This window comes from Pithys albifrons, chromosome 13 (assembly GCF_047495875.1).
Source record: "Pithys albifrons albifrons isolate INPA30051 chromosome 13, PitAlb_v1, whole genome shotgun sequence".
Lineage (NCBI taxonomy): Eukaryota > Metazoa > Chordata > Aves > Passeriformes > Thamnophilidae > Pithys > Pithys albifrons.
In genome coordinates, this window is record NC_092470.1 from 10,628,271 (window position 1) to 10,650,819 (window position 22,549).

Here is a 22,549-nt window from a genome sequence, read left to right on the forward strand (position 1 = left end):
AGGAAGGGCTGCGAAATGGCTGTGAGGGCTGAGGCGACTGCTGGACTTTTTCTTTCCAAGGCTCCAGTTTGGAGACAGCAACCTGTTGTTTGGAGTGGGGTTACATTAACTCTGTCCGTACTCGAGAGGGAGCCTGCTGGCTGCATCCTGCGCGCTGTCAGTGGGAGGGTCGGGGTGTGCTTGGAGAGCCACCAGCTAAAGAAACAGAACTTGCAGCTTTAACTCAGCCACGCAAACTGCCAAGGAGCACAAAAAGAAATGGAGAATTTCGGCTGTGTATTTCACACATTCTTGGAGAAGCCTTTTTAGTTCCACAACGGAAACCATGTGATTTCACAGGATCTGTGCCCAGACTCTAATACTTGCTACAGATGCTTTCCTTGGTTTGTTTTGCAGATCTATGAATGCAATAGGAAATAAGTTGTTACAGGATTTGTTATTTTAATTCTGACGTGTGCTATGAATGGCAGGTAACCAGCCGGTGAATGTACTTGTGGCTCTGCTAATTTTACTTGTTGAGATTTTTGCATAATTTAAGTAAATTGGCCTAGCATTGCTGTCTATCGTGTGTGAGCCACTTCTTTCTTGCTAGAAAAGAACTTTTGATTTCAAGAGCAAAGGAGGTCAAGAGGTATTACCAAGAAGGGAGGGGCTGGGTGGGAGTGAAGGATCAAAGAATTGGTGCTGGAAGAGGAGGAGCAACGAGCTCAGGCAAGCAAGTGACATTTGTTCTGTCCAAAATGGTTACAAACCTTGTAAACCAAATCAGTCCCTGGACAGCTTTGATTTATATTCGTGCACAGCGGAGTGGCCTTGGTCTGCCTGACCTTGGTAACATAACAGAGGTCGTATTTGCACACAGATACTCTTCTTGCAAAAAGGTTTGTTGTTGCTGTTACTTTCTTGTTTTGTTTTGATTCTTTAACCATTGCATCTAAGAGGCAAATTGCAGCCTAGGTTTGTAATTGGATAGGCACTGGATAAACACAGAATAAAAAGGATGGATCCTGTTCCCACGGTGTATGGTTTAAGGGAAGAGATGGCAGATGGATACAGTCAGGCAGTGGCCTCTGGAAGCAGGAGAGCCATGTTGGGCTGCATAATCAGCAGATGTGCCAGCGCACAAGCCGCCTAAACATAGCTGAGCTGCGTGTGTCGGGGAGAGGGGGCACACAGGATTGTAGGCATCAGAGGCAAAGGGGAGCTTTGAAGAGGGCTTGGGATGAGAATGAGGAGTTAATTGGCAGATGCTTGCTGGGGGGCTCTTCAAGTGTGTGAGGGACAGCAGGGAGGCAAACACAGAGGTGCTTCTCTGGAAAGGTAACGAGTGAGCAGTGGGGACCATCATCACAGCCCACCAGAGGTGGGAGTGAAACCTCAGAAGAGATGAAGAGCTGATCAGATGGTCACTCAGCTCAGCTATTACTGCAATAATAGGCTTTTCTTAATGTGAGCTACACATTTCATCTTTTACCAAATGGTCATGGCAGCTGGGACTCGGGGTTCTCTAGCAGCAGTAAAGTAGCAGCTCACACCTCTGTTGGGGAGGACCTTCCTCAGAGCTTTATTGTGGCATGAAACAAAAGGTATTTCACTCAAGTGCTTCCCAGGCATGTGTATGGGTGCTGGTGGTGGGCTGGGACTGCAGTGCCAACAGAAGGTGTTGCTGCTATTTCTGTGTATGTCTGTCATGACAGATACACTTTGGGGTCAAAAGAAAATCTTCACGCTTATATTTCAAGCCCTTATAATGTGCCTCCGTTTAGGTACCCCCTTCCCAATGTTGTGTGGACACCTACGTGTCCTGTCGGGCTGTGTAACCACCCTGTTTGGGCAGACTACAGGGAAGAAAAATATGTATTACAAAAACCTCAGTGTGTAGTTTGGGCTATTTTAGACAGTGTTTGAATGTAGCCCAGTGTTAGTGAGGGAGTGTCACTCTCTCTACCTGTTGGTGTGATGGAGGTCAAAACAAGAAGGGGCTATTGGCAGTCTGTGTTCCCTGAGCAATACAGCACTCAGGTGTGAGATACCAGAGCACTGCCTGGCAGGTCAGGGGGGCTCAGTGCCCTGTGAAAGCAACTGCAACCAACCAAGCTGGAAGGCAGGAGAGGGCCCTGTGGCTCTTAAACAGTTGCCCAAGAGCCAGCATTGGCACCCCTTGCAAATACAGCTCTTTTGTGCATTGCCACCTGGGGAGGAGTGCTGAAGAGAAGGGTAAGGATAGCAGGAAAAGCAGTAGTGTGCAATCTGTCAACTGTGTGTGAACAACGTCCCCAGGTGACTCATGAAAGGAGTAATAAGGAGGAGTGGAAATGGATCTTCAAGAGTTGAATGGTTTCTTTCAATTTGCAAACTTCTCTCTGTGAGGGTTTCTTTAACCCAGCACGTGTTTATCAAAGATTAACACCAAAAAGCCAGTAATTTGTTTTTTGCTCAGTAAATCATATTTTCTTCATAAAGTAAATGCTGTGTGGATATTTTTAGCATTATGTAGGTTTTTTCCTTGATGATAACCTCAGACAAAAATAATCAAATCTCATGCTTTGGGGATTAATCTGATTTCCTGCAAGAGTACAGATAGATTTTTTTTTTTGTCTTGTGTACCACTCTCCAGGTTTTACTGTGAGAGTGGATTATGGCTTTTCCTCCCTGTAAAGTACCGGGTTTTCATCCTCACCAAAACCATAACAAACACTGCTCATGGTTGAACAGTGGTCTTCGGGGGCAAACTATGCCAGCACAAACCTAAATGTGTTTGGTGCAGATGTGTAAGAAAAATAGACCTGCAGATGTAAGTAGTGGGGGTTAGATGTGATTGTTTAGTTAACACTGGGCCAGTATTACTAGTGACAATACAAGGATTTAAGGAAACATTGTAATTGTATTGGGAACCTGGGGAGGCCAGGGTGGAAAAGAGAGTGGAACAGGCTGTAACACAAGGCTTTAAAGCTCTAGGTCTCCTTCCCCAATTTGCCACAGATTTCCTTCTGACCTTGATTCAAGCACTTGCAGTCCATATGTTACTGATTCGAATCTTTTTTTATTTTTACTTTTAAAGGTCTCATCTGTGACTTTTCTGTGGCTTGCTAGTCAAAAGGCCAAAGTATTAAGATGCATATATTTCCCTGTCTTGTAGAGTGAATGTTATCATGAGGTGATGCAGCCCAAATAAAAAAGAGAGGATGGAGAGCTGGTACCCAGCACGGCTGCATCCAGTTCCAAACGACTGCTGAGGGTGGGCTCTGCAGGTTGTGTTTGGTCTGGGGAAAGTGGGCGGGTTTGGGATGCAGTTCCCCAAACTGATGTGAAGCCACACAGGGATGTGGCCAAGCTTGGCACCCGGAGCAGGGTAGCCATGGCTGCACACTGCCCTGATCCTGCCTCCAGCTCCAAACTGGCAACAGATGGGTATAATCTACCTTATTGCATTTATATCAGTTTAATAACTTCAGACTGTGGGGCAAGGAATCAGCTGGATTACATCCTGCACTAATACATCTGATTTCTAAACAAATAAAAATAAGTTCTTCACCACTACCTCTCTGCATTTTTGGTAAGCCAGGTCCGCTCAGAAGTCCCTCAGCACAGGGACATCTCAAGACATACCCCTGTCCCTCTGATTGTCCCCAGGGTCTCACAGCATGAGCACTGATGTTCCCCCCTCTCCCTCTCCCCTGTGAATATGTATATACATACATTTACAAATACACACTTGGAGACTACAAAAGCAGCAAATGTGATAATGTGATCCAACCGTTCAGTGCTAGGCTAGAAAGAAGTATTTTTCTGCCATTATGTGAAAATTTAGCGTGACTGGAACAGAGTCTGCATTTGATTAGGCAATTTAAGAAATGTAAGAGACTTCATACTCTAGGGCAGTGCTGCAAAACAATTGCTCGGAACATGTTCTAAAATTGGTTTGCCTTCACCAGATTTCCATGTGTTTCTGCACGACATCTCAAATGAAAGTATGAGCAGTCACGTGGCAAGTGACAGCATTTTGGTATTATGATAAATAAAAGCAGAAGTTTAAACAATTACTCCAAATCCTGAGTAGACTTTGAGATGAAGAAAAAAAAAACACTCAAAACTCTCAATTTACTTTCCAGTCTGGGAGAAACGTTTCATAACACATCCTTTCACCAGCATGGTTAATCTTTAATGCTTAACAAGATAATAGTAATCGTTAACTTTGAGCTCAAGCTTCCTTCAGATTTTCATGCCTGTGTTTTGTACATGTAATTGATTGTGCCCCAGAAAAGTGGCAGAGCACATGCTTTGCATATACAAATAGGTAACTGGGTGGCCAGCTACCAGATTTGTCCACACAGAAAAACCAAGACTAGTTAAAAACACATTGTTACGCAGTCTCTGCAGGCAGTATTCCTACAGGCAAGGCTGGCTGACCATTCCAGCCTGAGAATGGCATACTGATAATGCCAGCACAGTGCTTAAGATGCTCTGATGTGTTTCTTGTCAGTTGATAGTCTTCTGTGTCTCCCCTTGCATTTTCCAGCAGCCATTTACTTTCTCTCTGAGGCGAGAGCAGTGGCATAGAGCAGCCTTTTCCCCAGCAGCAGCAACTCGAGCCAGAAGGCCCCAGCAAGGCACAGTGATGTGATGCTGGAGGGATGTTTGTAGCAGGGGAGAGCAGTGGGTGGAAAGAAGTGATGCTTTCTGGAGTGAGGTTGACAGCAACATTGTCTGAGGCACAGCCTGTTGAACAGCAGATGTGCCCTCTCCACAGTGCAAATCCCTTTTTTCTTTGTATCTCCTGCTTGTTGGGACATACTCTTTCCCCCAGACCTCCATTTCATTTCAAAACATCCCATTCACTTTATCCCGTAGGCAAACCCTGACCTCCTGGGCTCCAGCCAGGACTAAAATGGGCAGCACTTATCTCGGGGATCAGGGCTGGAGCCCTGCTGAAGGTGCAGGCTGCTTTCCCCACTGCTGGGAGACAGCAGGGCTCTAGACAGCAGCCTGGGGTGCTGCCAGCAACTCACTATGGTTGTGGCGTCAGCTGGACTTGTGCAAGTTGTGCCCGAGACCTTCATTACATCCTCACCTGCACATACTGGTTTATACCTGTCTCAGAGTTGCCTTATCAGATGATGCCTAATCATGCTGAAATGAGTGGCAGTTTTTCTATGTAAATCATGTTCTGCAGGCTTGCTGGAAGAATACTTACTTCCTTCACTTACAGCACTCACCCACCCTTGTAGCCAGCCCTCCTCAAGGGAGGAAAATAATACTTTGGTCTAGGATTTTAAGCTTTCGTTTGAGGCCAAGGAGTGCAGTTTGGTTGTTCCCAAACCTGCATCCAAGCCTGTATATATACTGTAAGTAATTAGATCTTTGCCATTGCGGTTTCAGAGTTCTCCCTATTTTTCAAGATAAAAGTATTTCAGTCTGAAACACACTAATGAAAAGCAGCAGACACCTCTGACACAGCTGGGAGCTGGAGGCACTCAGGACTTCACCCCATGAGCCTCAGCTGCTCTCCCCAGCAGGGTGGCTTTGCTTTCCCGGGGTTGGGGTCAGGGCATGGGTAGAAGCTCGTGCTACCAGTGCTGCCCATGGCCAGGAATTAATGGAGGATCAGTGCCAAGAGTATGGAAGAAACCCTGAACATCACTGTACTGACATTGGCTGCACTAGTCCTTGATGCTTTCACGAATAAATTTAGTATATCCTAGGGCAGTCCCAGCTGGGCATGAGCAGTTTGAGTTAATGAAATGCAGGTCTGCTAAAATGGTGAGTCCAGAGCACTGCTTAAGTTAAAGTACCTTGCACTCCGTCACCGATAGCTCAACCCTGGCAAACTTTCAAGGGAAGCATATCCTGCAGGAGCTTTGCAAAACAGAACAGATCTGACCATAGATGTGAGCTGAAATCAAAGGTTGGTTTCAGCTGGAGGACTTTTGTGTCACCCTGGTAAGGGAGGGTAGTTAACATTCACTCTCAAAAATTAACTTAAAATAAACATAATTGAGGCAATCACTTACAGTTTGTTCAGCATTTTATTTCCTTTCCTGCTGAAACTACCTTCTGTTCAAATGAATTTTGATCACAGGAGAATTTAGCCCTCAAAGTGCATCTAATCAACCACTAAACACTTGCATCATTAAAAGTCACCCTATCCATTTTGCAAGCGTTCTGTCAGCTCGTTCTGGAGCAAGAGGGGTGCGCTTTCTGCAACGTTCAAAGCCTGCAAACAACTGAAGTGTAGCTGGCAGTACCATAAGCCAATTAAGATGAAAGCTGTGATACTCAGTGGTAGGGTTTCATCACTTTAATATTAAACTATCTTTTTTTACTTAGGAATAGATCAAGAGGTGTTAATGCAGAATCCTTAAAAGAAGTCAAGTATTATCTTAAAATAACAGACCTGTTATTTGCACTTTCATGCTCAATTAATATCTCTGCTCCAAATATCCTAATTTTTTTCTTCAGAGCTGCAGATTTTAAGGTTGTTGTAGAAAGTCAGGGTGGCTATATACAGCAAGTTTAAATTTTGGTGTACCTATATAGGACAGAAACAGCTTTTATTACCTATTTATTCATCCAAAGTCCTGCTGTATGTTTCTAAAAGGGGCTACAGGAATTAAGTATGTTTCTTTTATTAAAACCACAAACATTTTTCTGTTATTTGGTAATTAGCTGAAACAAGCTTCACCAAATTCCACAACATGGATTTATCACATTATAGACAATCTCCAAGATTTGCATGTACGGTAAACCCCTGTGTCAGGCATTGCCTTCAGGAACTGTATTGAAGTCAGCCTTCATTAGAAGAAACACATAATGGAAGGACATTAAATTTATAAAGAATATCACACTTGCATTGATGCTGGCTGTTGTAGCCCTGTTTTGGGAGGGTGTACCACACTGTAATGCAATTGCATCGTTGGAAAACTTACATATAGCTATGACCTAAAATGGGAATCTAATCCCTTGCTTCTCATATAATAAATACTGATACAGATTTTTAAGGCAAATGTTGCATTCTGTGTGGAATATTTTCTGGCTTGTAAGCAAATGATTCATCATACCCATTTCCCACAGTAAGACACAGAAGGAAAAGACCAAGACAAAAAAAATAGAGGCAGGACAAAGAATTGTTGGCTCCCACTCTAGAGCTCAGGCCACCAGACCGTGGGCCATGCTGGTCTTACATTTTGACTCAAATGATAGAAAAAGGCTTCATTTTCATGTTTTGATTACCAAAACATTCTTTGACCTGGTTCCCCCAGTGTGTGGCTCTGCTCAAGTTATTTTATTTCAGTCACAGTAGGGATTGTGTATTTGAGTGAGTATTCTGGTGCATCTGTGGTTGCCAGTGCATACATTTCTACAAGGCTGGGGCACCACTGAAGGCAGTCTATACCACCTTCATATATTTCATTCTGAATGTTTATCTTCTGTAAAGGTTGACCTGGTTGACAAACAAAAATTGAGCAACAACCTGCCTTTCTGTACCATGCACCAGTGGAGCACAGCTCCAGTGCCCTACTGATGAGCTGTTCTCTGCAGTCAGCTCAAGCTGAACTTCTCCCCTGTGGTAGCAGTTACCATCAGCAAGTAAAGTCAGCTGCAAATCCTTAGCCCACTGGAGTCCCTGCCAGCAGGTGTTTTCACTTCATGAAGCCCAGTACCCTTTTCAGGTAGTGCTTTTTAACCTGCTGTCAGTAGACCATAAGTGATTTGTATGTCAAAAGATGATCCCTGAGGCTGCAGTAAACAAGATTTTTAACCTTTCTACACTTGTCCTTTCCATTCAAAAAAAAAAAAAGGGAGAGATGCTAAGCAGAAGTTCTCATTCAGAGATGAATGTAGCTTTTATTTGGTTTCAAGTGAAATCTATGACTTGCTCTAGCCTGGCCAACAGATCTTTGTTGCTTGAGTGGCTCCTGGTTAAAGAGGCAACTGCTCAGTGCCCTGAAGCCACTGTCCAAGGGTGCCCTGTGTCCCTCACCGGGGGTTGTCTCGAGGGATGAGTGTTGCACAGGACCTGCTTTGCTCTGCATCAGAAACTGAAGTCTCAGTTGTAGCCCCTGAGAAACTTGTTGAGCATCTCTGAACAAGCAGCAGTAAAAAAATTTTTGTTTTGTTTTAACTTTTATTATTAAAGTGGTTTCATGCTCAAGATTTTAGAAGGTACCATCTGAGAAATGCACTAGTTAGTGCCTTTGCACTGATTAGTGCCCTCAGGGAGCCATTTGCATGCAGGAAGAACAGAGGACAGCAGGGATTTCCTCATCTGTCCAAGTCCAGTCACTTGGGATTGTGGCAAACCACATCAACATAAATTGACTAAGCTCAGCATATTCCTAATCAATTCTGCCTGTCCCCCCTCAACATGGTTAACGTGTAGCTCCAAACACAGAGGAGATCCTTGATCTTGCCTAACAGCCTGAGTCTGGTGGAGAAGGAAGACAGTGTAGTCATTTACTCAGCTTTTGTTATTGCAACCCTTTTCTCCATTCCTTGCCAAACTCTGCAAAAGTGAGCTGACTTTTAGGATATATCTTTTGTTCTGACCTGTCTTGAACTTGAGCCTGGATTTGCCATACTGCACTCCTGTCTGCACTTAGCATTTTGAGAGGCATTTATTGTGTTAAGGAGATTTCGAAGAGTTTTTTTCTCAGTGAGTAGAAGATATTGCATCAGTCTGGTTTGAAGCCATTTTATATGTTACTTCTCCCCAGCTGGCTGAATGCCCTTTCCCTTCCCCCCTTCTCTTTTACGTGGCAGAGCACGGAAAGATGATTGATGGAATGTCACCAGCACGTTGTCAAAGGCTGGAGTAGATTAATGGGCAAGAAACACCAGCCTGTTCCCCTTCATGTGTGATTGTTTGAAGGCAGGCTCATATTTTAGCAGAAATTATATCCTGCTTCTCTGGATTCCCCCAATCAGGAATTGAAGGATGGGATTTGTAGCTGAGATTGAAAGGCAGCAGCCACAGAGAGCCAGTTTATTACTTGGGACAACTGCCTGCCTTCCATTTGACCAACGGCATCTCCCTAAGGCCGGTTTCAGGCAGGTCCCTCTCCTTTTTAACAGCGTGGATTTGTGCCACCAGTTAACAATTATACCTCTAGTTCTTTGTATTTGCAGCCAATGAGTAGTTATGGCACAGAGCAAGTGGCCAGGAGAGCTCTGATCTGTAACTTGCTCTCCACCTGAGTGACACTGGTCAGTTCTGCAAGGAAGGGCCACATGTGACCCAGAGCTGCTCAGGACCTTTGAAAAGGCTTTTTTGGTGGTTGACCTTGGTCACAAATTCAGCCTCAACTCCCCAGCTTCAAAACAAGGATAGCAATATGGTAATTTCCAAGCATTGCACTTGCCATGGATTGTTTCCTAGCAGAAATGCTAGGAATGCAATTTATAAGAGAAATTAATCAAAGGCTGGTCTGAATCCTGGCTGGGGAAAAATAATCAAACCCAGAGTATGATTGTTTTCTGTATTTCCTTGAAGGTAGACATTGCCAGCATTTCGTAATCAGCTCTTCTGGTCCAAACAGATACTTCAGCAATGTTATTTGCAGTCCCCAGCAGTGGCCTCGGCTGAAAGGTTTGAATGTGGCACGAATTACATCTTTCACACCAGCCTATCTGTGTCTACCAAAGGCATACACCTGGCTGTCATAAACCCCTGCTCCAAGGGCTAGATGAAGCCCATTTTTCTGATTATCCAGGAAACAGCTGTTCTTCCCAGTTTATTCTCTGTTCAGTCTGATCTCAAGCCTGTGTCTAACCTGCTAAGAGCTGCATTCAAGAGCCTCTTGAAACAGGTGCATTTTCTTTTCATATGTAGCTGGAAATCAGAGGTGCTGTTAATATTCTTGTAAAAATTTTGCAAGCAAAAATAACAAAAGAAATCTGTACTTTTGCCTGGCTGGTGAGAAGTGATTACCTCTGCTTTGCTGATGCAGTCCAGCTCTCTGTCTGCTCCTCTCTCTCATCACGACAGAGGTCTGTGGTTCATGTAGATATTTTGTTTGATAGAGGTTTGTGACAGATGATGTTTAGTTAGGAGAGACTACAGAACAGAACTATTCCTGCTCTGTATGTTCTCAGAGTTCATCTCTGGAGTATCCTGAGATGTTTGAGGGGGGTTTGAGGAAGACATAAATATGAGTTTGTTTCTGCTCTGGGTGCAGTCTCCGGGAAGACACATCCTGTGGATTTACATTTGCAAAAGTTTGCATTCTTTTAAGCAGTATGATACCCTCCCTGAAATTTGAATCTAATTAAGAGAACTGATACTCTCCTTGTTTACTCTGGCTTTTGGGTGTTTCCTTTTTGCTTTTGTGACAATTTGCTGTATATTGGCCTTGACAATCATGACCTAAAAACAAATTGCCCTGTTTTCTGCAGCCATTTCCTTGAGTCCAGGAGTCAGTATCTGCCTGTGCAAGGCAGGTTATGTGGATGATTTGTGATTGTTGCCCCAGTGAATTCTTCCCAGATGGGACATTGGAAGGAAAGAGAGGAAAAAAGATACCTCCTGTTACATGCCCATGGTTGATACAGGTGGAACTTGTGCAGTTTGCAGGCTGTGTGCAATTTGCAGCCCTGCCAGGGTCTCTTTGAGTCATGATGTGTGGGCCACAAACAGCCTCATCTTCTATGCCAGCTATAGCCTACATGGCTGGGAGAGTTTATTTCTCTTTGGCAATTTGTATTCATTTGTTCTCCAAGAAAACAAGGCTTCAGGGAGAACTTTTGCTAAGCACCTTATAGATGTTCCTGTGCACCGACTCAACGTACAGTTTTGTTCCTCCCCTGTCTCTTTCACTGGGATAGCACTGGATTGGGTATCTGAAGCCTGCTTTTCCTTAAAAAAAAAGACCAAAAAAAAAGTATTGTGTAACCATTAATGATTTGTTATTGTGTCTGGGAGCCACTGTGCTTCAGGACTTTGCTCTAATGGTGCTTTCACAAGAAAGAACTAATTTGACTAACTTTATTAATTCCAGTTTGTTTTAAGTTTGCTCATTAGTAATTTAACGCAAGATGCTTCTGCTGAAGAGGCCATGTCAGGACAAGGAAGAGCAGAGGGAAAGTGCCAGGAATCATTAGTGTTTATTAACCACTGCACTCATCAATCTTGACTAAGAGCACAGCCCATTCGTTCTGGACTGGTGGACTGAGATACAGAAATATCATTAACAGTGGAAGATGCTTCTTTCCAGGTCAGTCTGCAATGGGCAGGCATCCAGACAACACCCCTGCCCCCAGCCCAAACCTTCCCAGCCTCTCATTGCTCTGCTCCCAGTCCAGCCTGAGCTGACAGCTCAGCAGCCCAGTGGAAGGAGGAAGCCCTGCCCTTAGCCAGCCATAGTATCAATTAACACATACAGCACTTTGGTCCCCAGTAAGCATTACTGAAAGGTTAAGTGTTGTTATGAAGGGTTTTTTTAATTGCTTTTCAGATTATTAAATGATTAATACTTTTGTGCTTTGCTGGATCAGGTCCGGCACCTTGTGCTGGCAGCTCACTGCAATTCTTGAAATGTTAAAATGCAAAGGTTTCTTTTCTTCTGTTTGGACAAAGCGTTTAATAACCAATTTCAGCACCTGCAAGGCATTGAGCTGATGACTCAGAGCTCTGACCTGTGGTTTGGGGCTGAATGAATGCCTCCAAAAGGTTGGAGGAGGGAGTAATACTACATTTGCCAGGTTTCTAATGAGAAATATGACCCCTGCCCAGACCACTTGCGGTCATTAAGGATCACATTTCACTTTGAGATGTGTTTTCTTGCATCCTACCCAAATTGCAACTTGAGTAGTTACATTCTGCTCACTAAAATATCTCTGTGGTTTAATTGGAGAAGTTCTGTTTCCCTTCCCCTCTTAAAAGCTTTGTTGTATAATGTTGTAGTGCTGTCATTATCTGTGCTGCATAATCTGTAGAGCACACACAAACCTCCCCAGTGAAAGCCTCCGAAGTTGCTGGCTTTCCACAGTAATAAACAGAATGAGGGGGAAAGTGGCATCTTGGGAACCTAGTTCAACATTGTCCCCCCATTTGAGTCGCTTGCCACCCTTGCAAAACATGTGACAATGCTGCAAGGGCAGCACTGCACATACGTAAATCACTGCACAAGACAAAGCATCAAGTGCCTGGTCCATGGCTTAAGGCCTTTGAGAATGGGCATGTTAGATTTAGTACTGTGATGGCACAGCCTGGAAACAAGCAATAATGTTAAAACACAGCATGGATGTGCAGACAGATTGTGTGTGCCATGACGTTTTGTGGATAAGATTTAGGTATTTTATGGGAAATGGGTTTTTAGTGGATGACATTCGGTGATAGAGAGGATGGAAAGAGATTGCAGTTTAATTAAAATACTAATCCCAAGTTTGACAATTTTTCTTGCCAGGTCAGCAGCCTGCATGTTCTGATTCCTGTGAATTAAATGGGCTGACAGTCGTCAGCTTCTTTGGAAATGCCTGTAAATCCAGCTAAAAATTAGCAAACATCAATATGTTTCCGAGCAGCTCGGAGCCAGGGGCATGACATGCAGCAGTCTTCCATCAATGTGCCTACAGGAGCCTTCCACAAGCTCCAGTTTAGTCCATTTGTGGCAGCGCTCAAATACAAACAAAAAGCCCCTTGTTCTGCAGCAGGAGGTCACGTTTACTGTCCTGTGCTGCTGAAATCTCCCTGCTGTGCTCCTGTTTTCCAGGTAGTTAAGCAGTGTTTCCACAGAGGTAGAGCTCATCTCCCACCAGCCATGAGGCTTCCTCTGCTCTGTGCCTTCGTGTCGCTCATGAGCCTGTCCCGGTGCCGGGCTGTCAGCTTCCCTGAGGACGAGGACCCCATCAACGTTGTTGACTACCACTGTAAGTAATCTGCAAGTGGTGCTAAACACCAGGGAAAAAATTTTAATGTGGATTTTTAATTTTTTTTTCCTTGGGAAATTAGAAAAAAAAGTCCGCTTCCTTTCAAATTGAAATGTGTTTACTGGCTTTGTATCTTTAATAGAACACTTAATCATTTTCTTAAAAAAGCAATCAGAAATACAGCAATAACTTCAGGAAAAAGAACATTTGCTGACATTAGCCATCTTTTTCTCATTTATATTCAAGACATTATCCAAGGAATTTAGTTTAAACCCTTCTACACCTAGTATATACAGCTAATCAATGCCATATATTGATTCTTTAGCTCTATAATCCTGAGTGATGGTGTAGCCCATTTTTACTTGCAGATTCAAGGCAATATCCAGTATTTAGAGGACGCCCTTCAGGCAATGAATCTCAGCACAGACTGGACTTCCAACTAATGTTGAAAATTCGAGACACACTTTATATCACTGGCAGGTAATTTTCCTTCACTCAGTTCATTAGATTAAAATGCTTTTCTTTTCTGGTTTTGCATTTATGTGTAAAATTCATTTAGAAAAATGTGCAGAATACGATAAAAATTAGAACTGGGAAAGGACTTCTCAGAGAAATACACCGTAGCTATGGCCAGTGCATGAAAATTGGATTTGAAGGCTGCAGTTACTGTAGTTAGGCTAAGACCAATGATCAAATGCGCTTTTTCCTCTTTTATCTGCCTGATTAAAAACCTCTCCTGATAGTTTTAAACGTGGACTGACACGTCAGGGATGTAGGAAGTGAGGATAACACACTTGCATATTTACAGCCCAGGTTAGTCTTTAACTGGATGGGCAGGCAGAGATGGAGAGCTGGGCACTGCAGGTGCTGTTTAAGGACCACACCAGTAAAAACCAAAACCACCCCATGTTGCCCATGAACAACCTTCTCAGATTTGTATTAAACACAGAAAATCATAAGCATTTCATAGAAGTTTCTGGTCTCACACAACACTCTAAAAGTAGATTTAACTTAGCAAATACAGGACCACAGAATTAATCAATTTGCTGGTGTCTTTTTTCTCTGCAAACAGGGACCAGGTTTACACTGTAAACTTAAATGAAGTTCCAAAATCAGAAGTTACTCCAAGCAAGGTGAGTAGATGCAGGTGCTGGAAAGGGTTTTCTTTGGTTTTAATTTTTTTTAAGAATTTTCTGTGGAAAGGATTTCAAATGTTCTTTTCTGGTCTGATTTACCAGAAATTAACATGGAGATCAAGGCAGCAGGACAGAGAGAATTGTGCTATGAAAGGCAAACATAAAGTAAGTTCAGCACATTATAGAAAAGTGACGGTAGTATTTATTGTATATGTGAAGTCTGTGATTAATGTATCTTACTCTCCTTTCAGGATGAATGCCATAACTTTATTAAAGTCTTTGTTCCAAGAAATGATGAGATGGTGTTTGTCTGTGGAACAAATGCATTTAACCCTATGTGCAGATACTATCGGGTAAGAATACTGAAGATGTCATTAATCTCATATTGATTTTGCTTGAACTGATTATGCTTTAGCAAATAGATCCAATGTGATTGAAGAGTGGTTCAAGGTGAAATAAAAACAGACAGAAGCCAATATGCTGAATTAAGTTTTGTGGAAAGACAATCTTATGCTTTTGTGCCAGTGCACAAAATAGAAATGACACTATCACCCATTTATTCTTCTTCTCCAGCTGAATACCTTAGAGTATGATGGGGAGGAAATTAGTGGTTTGGCAAGATGCCCATTTGATGCCAGACAAACCAATGTCGCCCTCTTTGCTGGTAAGAACTTTTGCTTGTAATGAGTCTAAATGATTAATGACACCAAAGGAGCCAGAGAGCTCTTAAAGCAAGCACAAGAAAGTTAAAGGTGTCATGGTGCCCCTGCTCCTAAATTTTTAAAGGGCCTCCAAAGTATTAGAGGTTGACCTGCTAATAAATAGGTTGCAGCCATTTGGGGAAATGTGACAGTAAGAAACGGGGAAAAATACAGGCTAGTCAGAATTCTCTAGATTATTAAAGGCCTCTTAATACCATGTTTTAACTTCCGTTTTAGATGGAAAATTGTATTCAGCAACAGTAGCAGATTTCCTGGCAAGTGATGCTGTTATTTATCGCAGCATGGGGGATGGATCTGCATTAAGAACAATAAAGTATGATTCCAAATGGATAAAAGGTAATTTGGGGAGTATTTTCCCATACACATGGCAAATGTAATGTCAGTGGCACAGAAGGTCAGGTAATTCACAGCCAGCATGCTTTACACATATGCTACGATGTCAGCATGTATGGGACTTTCAGTATGGGATCATTACAATAAAAAAAATGTTAAATGCAAAAAAAAATTTAAAAAGCAGAATTTTTGTTAAATGCTTCAATAAATGAATTTGCAGTAACAAAATAGCATAGCTGAAATGCAATTTCTGTGAGGCCTTTTTACAGTCTAGTAGCCAACACTAAACACTTCCGGTTCATTTAAACCCCAGTGCACATTTGTCTGGACATCCTAAAGTATCTGGGAGACTGGAGCTCACATTGGCTGGCGTGGGCCCGGGGAGGAGCCAAGTCACACGGTGCAGTCAGCGTTGTGTGCCAGTTGAGTAGCTCTTTGAAGTAACTTCTTGCTTTTTCTTACAGAACCACACTTCCTCCATGCCATAGAATATGGGAACTATGTTTATTTCTTCTTCAGAGAAATTGCTGTAGAGCACAACACTTTAGGCAAGGTCGGTATTGCCACAGCGAGCTGTCGAGTAGCTGAGGGTCACAGCAGAAACATCATCCTAAAGCAACATCAGGAATAAGCACAGCTTACAGTGTGAAATAGGCACTAATACAAAGCTTGCACAGTTTTCCTATCATTGTAATTTACAGGGAGGGGAAAAAAAGGAGAAATAGCGCAGTACAGTCTTCAGCCAAAAAGCTGGTTCTGGTCTCTAAGCCCTGCTGTAAGGCGAGCCCACTACAGGTATCTTTCAGTGTGCTGTTGCCTTAAGACTTGTGGCAAGTAATGGAAAATCTGAGGGTGTTTTCATGCTTATTAAAGAAACAAAAGAAAACAACACAAAAGAGGAGTTTCAAAGAAGTTTCTCTAATGTCCCTGGATATTGAATAATTCAGTCATGCCAGTACAGAGTATAATACTCATGTCTCACTGTGCAAGGATATTCTACAATAAATTATTAAATCCTTTACACATGGTTAATTAAAGTCTTTAAATCTCACTAACAATATGATTTTGAAGGGAAAAAAGGGTGGGGACAAGCTGCGAAGATGCATTTGCTTTGTGATACATTAAGATGCCTGTGCACTATGAGATGAACACCATTTGCTTTCATCTTTTCTGTGCAGATAAATGGCAACTTCCTGTTAACAAAATTATCTTTGCTTTTTATTAACAGCTCAGAAACAAGCACAGTTCTCTTTGCATCTCTCAAGCCTTTCTCCCTTGTCCTTCCTGTTTTGCCCCTCACAGGCTGTGTATTCCCGGGTGGCACGCATCTGCAAAAATGACATGGGGGGGTCCCAGAGAGTCCTGGAGAAACACTGGACATCCTTTCTGAAAGCTCGGCTCAACTGCTCAGTTCCTGGGGATTCATTCTTCTACTTTGATGTTCTGCAGTCTATCACAGACATAATAGAAATCAATGGCGTGCCCACAGTTGTGGGTGTATTCACCACACAGCTTAACAGGTGAGAGATGAGCAACCTTACATCAAAGGTAGTTCTCTGGTTCTCTCTTACACTGAGATTGCTGCCATTGTAGTCTGAGTTCTTGCAACTATTTTTCTAATTTTACAGTATCCCTGGTTCAGCAGTGTGTGCTTTCAGCATGGATGACATTGAGAAAGTCTTCAAAGGGAGATTTAAAGAACAAAAGACTCCTGACTCTGTTTGGACAGCAGTACCTGAAGACAAAGTACCAAAGCCAAGGTAAAAGGTTCTTACTCATGATGTCATAACATTGTGCTTGTAAAGAGCTACCTTAAATCAGCTACACTCTTGAGTGCCTTGTTGGGTAAAACCCATAGTAGAACTTGACTCCTCGGCCATAAGGATGCTCATTAGCCGTCTGCCTTCTCTCATTAACCAAAATACCAAGAGGAAAACAACGTTGTTCTCATTTCAGACCTGGCTGCTGTGCAAAACATGGCCTAGCAGAGGCTTACAAAACCTCCATTGATTTCCCAGATGAAACACTCTCCTTCATCAAATCTCATCCTTTGATGGATTCAGCTGTTCCCTCAGTCACTGAGGAGCCCTGGTTTACCAAAACGCGTGTCAGGTATGACACTGTTCAACAATAACACATGTGAAAGGTAAAACAAGAAAACTTGTTGTTAATGATAAACTTTTTGGTCTTGCTAGATACAGATTGACAGCAATAGCTGTAGACCACGCTGCTGGACCCTACCAGAACTACACAGTCATGTTTGTTGGCTCCGAAGCAGGAGTAGTACTTAAAATCTTGGCAAAGACCAGGCCCTTCTCTTTGAATGACAGCGTATTACTGGAAGAGATTGAAGCATATAATCCTGCAAAGTAAGTATTACCATAACATCTAAGCTCTTCATCTAGCACTTGGTACCTAGCTAAAAAAGATTGTGGCAAGCGAAAGCCAGCTCATTATCACCAACATCACCACTTGTTTGTCATTTCATCGTGCTCCTCATGTTGAATAACCTGAAAGTATTTGGTCACTTGCCATTTTGCATGGGTTGAATGAACAACCTAATTTCACTCCAGTGACGTCAGTCTAATTCTCCTGCAAATACTTCTGAAATGTCAGAAGTATCTGCTGATGGTAAAAAGAAATAATCTGAGCTTATCTTCAGGGTTGCTCAAGAGTGACCAATAATGTATAAACTACATCTGATTGTTTTAAACTTGTTTATTCTGGCACAAAGAATTTGGGAGTTGAAGTGTTCCAATTAGACTCTACATCCAATACAGGATTCCTCTTCTGTTCTGTGAAGATATTTATGCTGACTGAGAGAACAAAGAAAATGGATTTGGATTTTTTTTTCCTGCATAGTTCAGCAAACTTGTCACCTAGCTGTAAATAGCAGCCAGAAGCTGGCATTTGATAACCCATAAGTTTGTTTAGAAATCACTCAACAAAGACTAGTAGTTTATATTTGTAAATTAAGAAGTCTGTTTTCAGTATCCACTCAGACCATAAATAAATAAAATATTTACTGCACAAGGTGCTATGGTCACTAGTGCAATGGCCTCCCATTCTCTTTGCTGAACAGGTGTAATGGAGAGAGCGAGGAGGACAGAAGAGTCATTTCCCTTCAGCTGGACAGAGACCACCATGCTCTGTTCGTGGCCTTCTCCAGCTGCGTCGTTAGAATTCCTCTGAGTCGGTGTGAGCGTCATGGGTCCTGTAAAAAGTATGGCTCCGTTTCTCAATTCCCTCTTAAAGGAAGGGCACCACCATCTCTTGGGAAGGAAGTAAAACATGCATGATTTTTTGGGGTTTTTCTCTTGCAAGGGCATGTATTGCTTCACGGGACCCATACTGTGGCTGGTTAGACCATGAGACGTGTGGAAGAGTGACACCAGGCATGTTGTAAGTACTCCTTTTCAAATTATCCCAGCATCTCTACATATGCTTTACAGACTCCATGATCTCATATCCTGTGCATCTTCCCTTGCACACAGTTAATGAATCTCCATTTTTTTAAAGATGTTTTTTTTCAGTGCACTGTATATGTAAGAGAACAGAATGCTAAAGTCTGGCCTAATTCTGCAATCTTCGGGTGAAGACTTGCTTTCAGTGGGAGTTTTACATGTGCGGGAGAACGAGTAGAGCTGTAGGAAGAGCAGCTTGCAAACCTGAGCAGCTCAGAGAGGAGAGTGCAGAGGATCCCCTCCCAGGCATGCTCAAGGCCAGGGCACAGTCAATTGCAAATATGAAAGCACAGGATTCACAGTGGGAAGAGTAAGGTTGTGCCTCTGTGCTGGAGCTGGGGTGATATATATGCATACCAAAGGCATTTTGCACAAATCAAGTCTGTAATATATGGTGCATTAGCAGCTGTATCTTAAAAAGAGGCCTTTGTAGCAGGCCAGTGCAAAGTTTAACTAGTATAATTGGACGGTTGTATCTAAACCCAAGAGCATGCCCAATGGAGAAGACATGATGCAGTTGCTGAAAAAAGGGACTTTTTTTTTCTATTTCCTGGCACAAGCACACACAGAGAGTTTTAAAGGCTGACTATAACTAACTTGTGCATTTTGTACCATTCTTTGGGCCATACACTGCCTGTCCTATATGTTTCTATTTGCTGCTTCCAGAAAAAAAAGAACTCTCCATTTGTATCCTTACTAATACTGTTAATTGCAGGTTCTCTTTATTTGTTTCATACAACCACAGCACTGGAGGATACGTACAAGATGTCGAATATGGCAACACGGCGCAGCTTGGGGACTGCCATGGTAAGGCACAGTCACTGCTGCTCCTTTGTAGTGTCTCACCGTAGTCTGTGGCCACACCTCACTTTGGATGTTAAATTTCTGATGAGCTTTTCAGTAACATGATGAACACATCACCTGGTGTTACTGTGAATGTTCACAAAGCTGAGCTTTTTGGTCCTGGGTTGGCAGAGTTTTTGTCTTTCCTTCACCGATTTACAACTATGTGGGGTCTACAGCAAAGTATTGAAGAAATTATTTTTTGTAACCAGTAATATTTTAGTTTTTATTTCCCATTACTCAGGTTTGAGATCTTTTGCTTTCTTTTTGTTACTTTTACTGATTACTTGTTCCTTTAATTCTTTTAGAAATTTTGCCTACTACAGCTACACCAGATTACAAAATATTTGGCGACCCAACATCTGGTTAGTTTTTTTTAATTTTTTTGAATTAATGACCTTTACTTTCCTTCAGTTCAGCATTTTCAGCCCTTTTTTCCTTCCTTTTGCACAGTTGGCAATCCTCCATTTTTGTGCTTTTACTCATGTTCCCACTGATGGTAAAGATAGTCAGACTCTTCTCACTCAGCACTTCACCCTGTGTAGCCGCATGTTAACAGCTCATTATTTATTGAGACATCTTTTATTAAAGAGCCTGATTAACATAGATGACATCTTCACTGCACGAAGTCCACTAAGCTTTACTGTTTATCCCCAGCCATGCATTTGTGAATGCCCCTATTGGTCATCTCTAGTAGATGAATGGCAGAACTCCATCATCTTCCTCCCTACCTCTCCTTTTCTCTTTTCCTTCTTTCCCAGCAAGCTTTTTGCAAAAATACACATTTTCTAAAATGTGTATTTATATATTTTTGAAATGCTTTAAGTAGTTTGTGCTAATGGAAAAAAATTTAACATCACAAGCTGTGTAGCTGAATGAGAACTTGTGTAGATAAAAGTGGCTTAGAAAAAAACCATTGTGCATTGCTGTCAGATGGACTTCCACATCCTTTTCTCCTCCACTGACTTTTCTGATAGTGTTTTCACATCCAGCCTTTGGTGTTCAGGGACACCCAGTGCTCCTCTGTTGAACTCAAGAGCAGAACCTGTGTTGACTTCAACAGGAGCAAGACTCAGCCCTTATTTTCCAGGCTTTGCTTCTGGAATTTGGGTCTTTGCTATCAAATCAAGGGCACATTTCTGACTTACAAGTATGAAAATAATCTATTTGTATGTTAAATTTGTAAGAGTGAAACAGGAACATTGTTTTGTGTTTTGTTTTCTGACATTCTCATTTCTGTAACTTGACAAGAAGTTTGACACATGTATTTTCCAGATCTATTTACACATAATGCAAGTTAGAGACTCCCTTAGGAAAGCAAAACAAACCCATGTTACATGGAAATGCTGCCTGGCTTCTTGAGTGTTTACCAACTGAATTTTCAAAGTGATATTTTACGACACAGATAGAACTGAACCTTATTTTCAAGTCCTAAATGACCGTGCTTTTGAAGAAGTACATTTCTCAAGTCTAAACTTGAGCCATAGACCTTCATGCCTAAACCTTCTGTGACAGTGAACACAAAATACTTGTGTACAAACTAAACTGTGAATTGTAAACCCAGTTTGATGTGTTTCCACCTCCTGTGCGTTTTCACATAGGCTGTGGTGGTTCTGTTCAGCAAAGTACTACAGAAGAGCCAGAATCTATGCAATACTGCTCCTTAAGAACCATTACAAAATAGAGGTTAAAAACATTCCTTTTATCCCCACCTGCAAAAATGGCTCATTCAGCAGTTCCTGGTACACCATAATAGCGCTAATGGAGCTGATCTGGTTTCTCAGGCGTAACCTGTCATGAGTGTATATCTTTCCAAGTAACTTCTTTTTTTTTTGAAGATGTTTAAAAGGCAGCCAAATATGTTATCTCCAGTGAAGAATACAGCAATTAAATAGACTAAGTTGTGATTTTCACCCCCACAGTTGCTTACTTTAACTTTTGCACTGCTTTCATGTTTGACTTCTCTGGCTTTTCTGGCTAGCAGCTGTTGATGTTTAAATGTACTTTTTTTGTACTTAAAGTTTTGAAGTATTGATTTTAATCAGCCATCTGTACTTCTGCAGAGTGTAGGGGGGGTCACATTTTGCTCTGATGTGTAACTCCCATTAAATACTGTCTCCAGCTATAGCTTAGATGTGCCATGAAACACATTAATAAAAATCTGTTTGCCACCACAGACATGGAGTTCTCCTCAGCTTCCATTACCACAATGGCAAGTATCCCAGTTATATCACCTAAAGTGATTGGTTCCTGGAAACCTAAAGTGACTGGCTCTCGGAAATTTGTAGTTCAAGATGACCCAAACACTTCTGATTATTCTGATCCATTATCAGGTGTCCCAAAGGGTAAGGCCTTACCAGGGAATACATTGCAGCTGAATGGAAACCTGATAGTCTCAGCATTGCCTAAGGCTTAAATGTAACAACCATGATTGTTGGGCTATATTTTACACCCATTTCCTGTGAATATGCAGACAGTGCAATCATGTTTTTCATACATACTTACTCTGTGGACAAAGTGCTGTTTAGAGCTTATAATGGGAAACACAGATAATAAGCTCAGCCTTTGATTCCTGGGATGTTTCAAAACTCCATTGAAATCAGTGGGAGTTCTGAATGCATTACAAAAAATCATCTTCAAGACTTACCTGCGTCTCTGTTTCGTGTTTTCAAACCAGTCTAGTGTGGTTCAGACTATTAGTCCTCATGAATGGTTGCTTAGTTTTGGGGTTTTTTTCATTTGGACTGGGGGCAGTGGGGAAGCAGAAGACAAAGCAGAGCTCCGTGACAGATCCATGTGTTAAATGGGGCATATCCGAAACTCTGCTTGCCTGGAGCACGTTTCTGAAGAACGTGGGTCAGAGTAAGAATGTGCTGAATTTTTATTCTCTGGATATGAGCATCAGTTTACAGGTGATCTCAGTACATACTGAGACATGCAGAGGTTTTAAACTGAACACAAAAACTGTATTCTGCCTGTAGTTAATCTTTCTGTTCACTTAGCTAAGTGAACCAGTGATTAGGCTGTTATGGCAACAGAGACTTTAATTCAGTAGGACTGTTGCAGTCAACCACAGAATCGAGAAGCTTCCAATCCCATAACCAAAACTTAACCCAAGTCTCCATCAGTGCACAGCACATGAGGTGACAGACATGTTTGCACAATTCTGTATTTACTGAAAAATCTC

General features: G+C 42.2%; 1 protein-coding gene and 1 long non-coding RNA gene across 9 annotated transcripts in view; one reads left to right on the forward strand and one right to left on the reverse strand.

Moving 5' to 3' along the window:
• SEMA6D (semaphorin 6D) overlaps positions 1-22,549 on the forward strand; it is a 251,320-nt gene that overhangs the window by 223,838 nt on the left and 4,933 nt on the right. For 4 of the 8 annotated variants that reach the window (XM_071568758.1, XM_071568756.1, XM_071568763.1 and 1 more), the window contains 17 exons: positions 12,708-12,864; positions 13,233-13,344; positions 13,937-13,997; positions 14,103-14,165; positions 14,252-14,353; positions 14,574-14,664; positions 14,939-15,058; positions 15,520-15,608; positions 16,358-16,575; positions 16,684-16,815; positions 17,012-17,167; positions 17,251-17,424; positions 18,138-18,278; positions 18,380-18,457; positions 19,235-19,326; positions 19,671-19,727; positions 21,540-21,707. In XM_071568758.1, coding sequence (XP_071424859.1) covers positions 12,756-12,864; positions 13,233-13,344; positions 13,937-13,997; positions 14,103-14,165; positions 14,252-14,353; positions 14,574-14,664; positions 14,939-15,058; positions 15,520-15,608; positions 16,358-16,575; positions 16,684-16,815; positions 17,012-17,167; positions 17,251-17,424; positions 18,138-18,278; positions 18,380-18,457; positions 19,235-19,326; positions 19,671-19,727; positions 21,540-21,707 — 1,963 coding nt within the window. In that variant the 5' untranslated portion in view covers positions 12,708-12,755. Of the gene's footprint in view, positions 1-10,865; positions 11,211-12,707; positions 12,865-13,232; positions 13,345-13,936; positions 13,998-14,102; positions 14,166-14,251; positions 14,354-14,573; positions 14,665-14,938; positions 15,059-15,519; positions 15,609-16,357; positions 16,576-16,683; positions 16,816-17,011; positions 17,168-17,250; positions 17,425-18,137; positions 18,279-18,379; positions 18,458-19,234; positions 19,327-19,670; positions 19,728-21,539; positions 21,708-22,549 lie in introns of those variants that run through there. The other 4 variants (XM_071568757.1, XM_071568759.1, XM_071568760.1 and 1 more) reach the window with 4 other exon arrangements.
• The window catches only part of LOC139678152 (uncharacterized), a 66,719-nt gene continuing 55,495 nt past the window's right edge, over positions 11,326-22,549 (reverse strand). Inside the window, exon 3 of the long non-coding RNA XR_011698976.1 lies at positions 11,326-15,665. This is a non-coding gene — a long non-coding RNA (uncharacterized lncRNA). The remainder of the gene's footprint in view (positions 15,666-22,549) is intronic.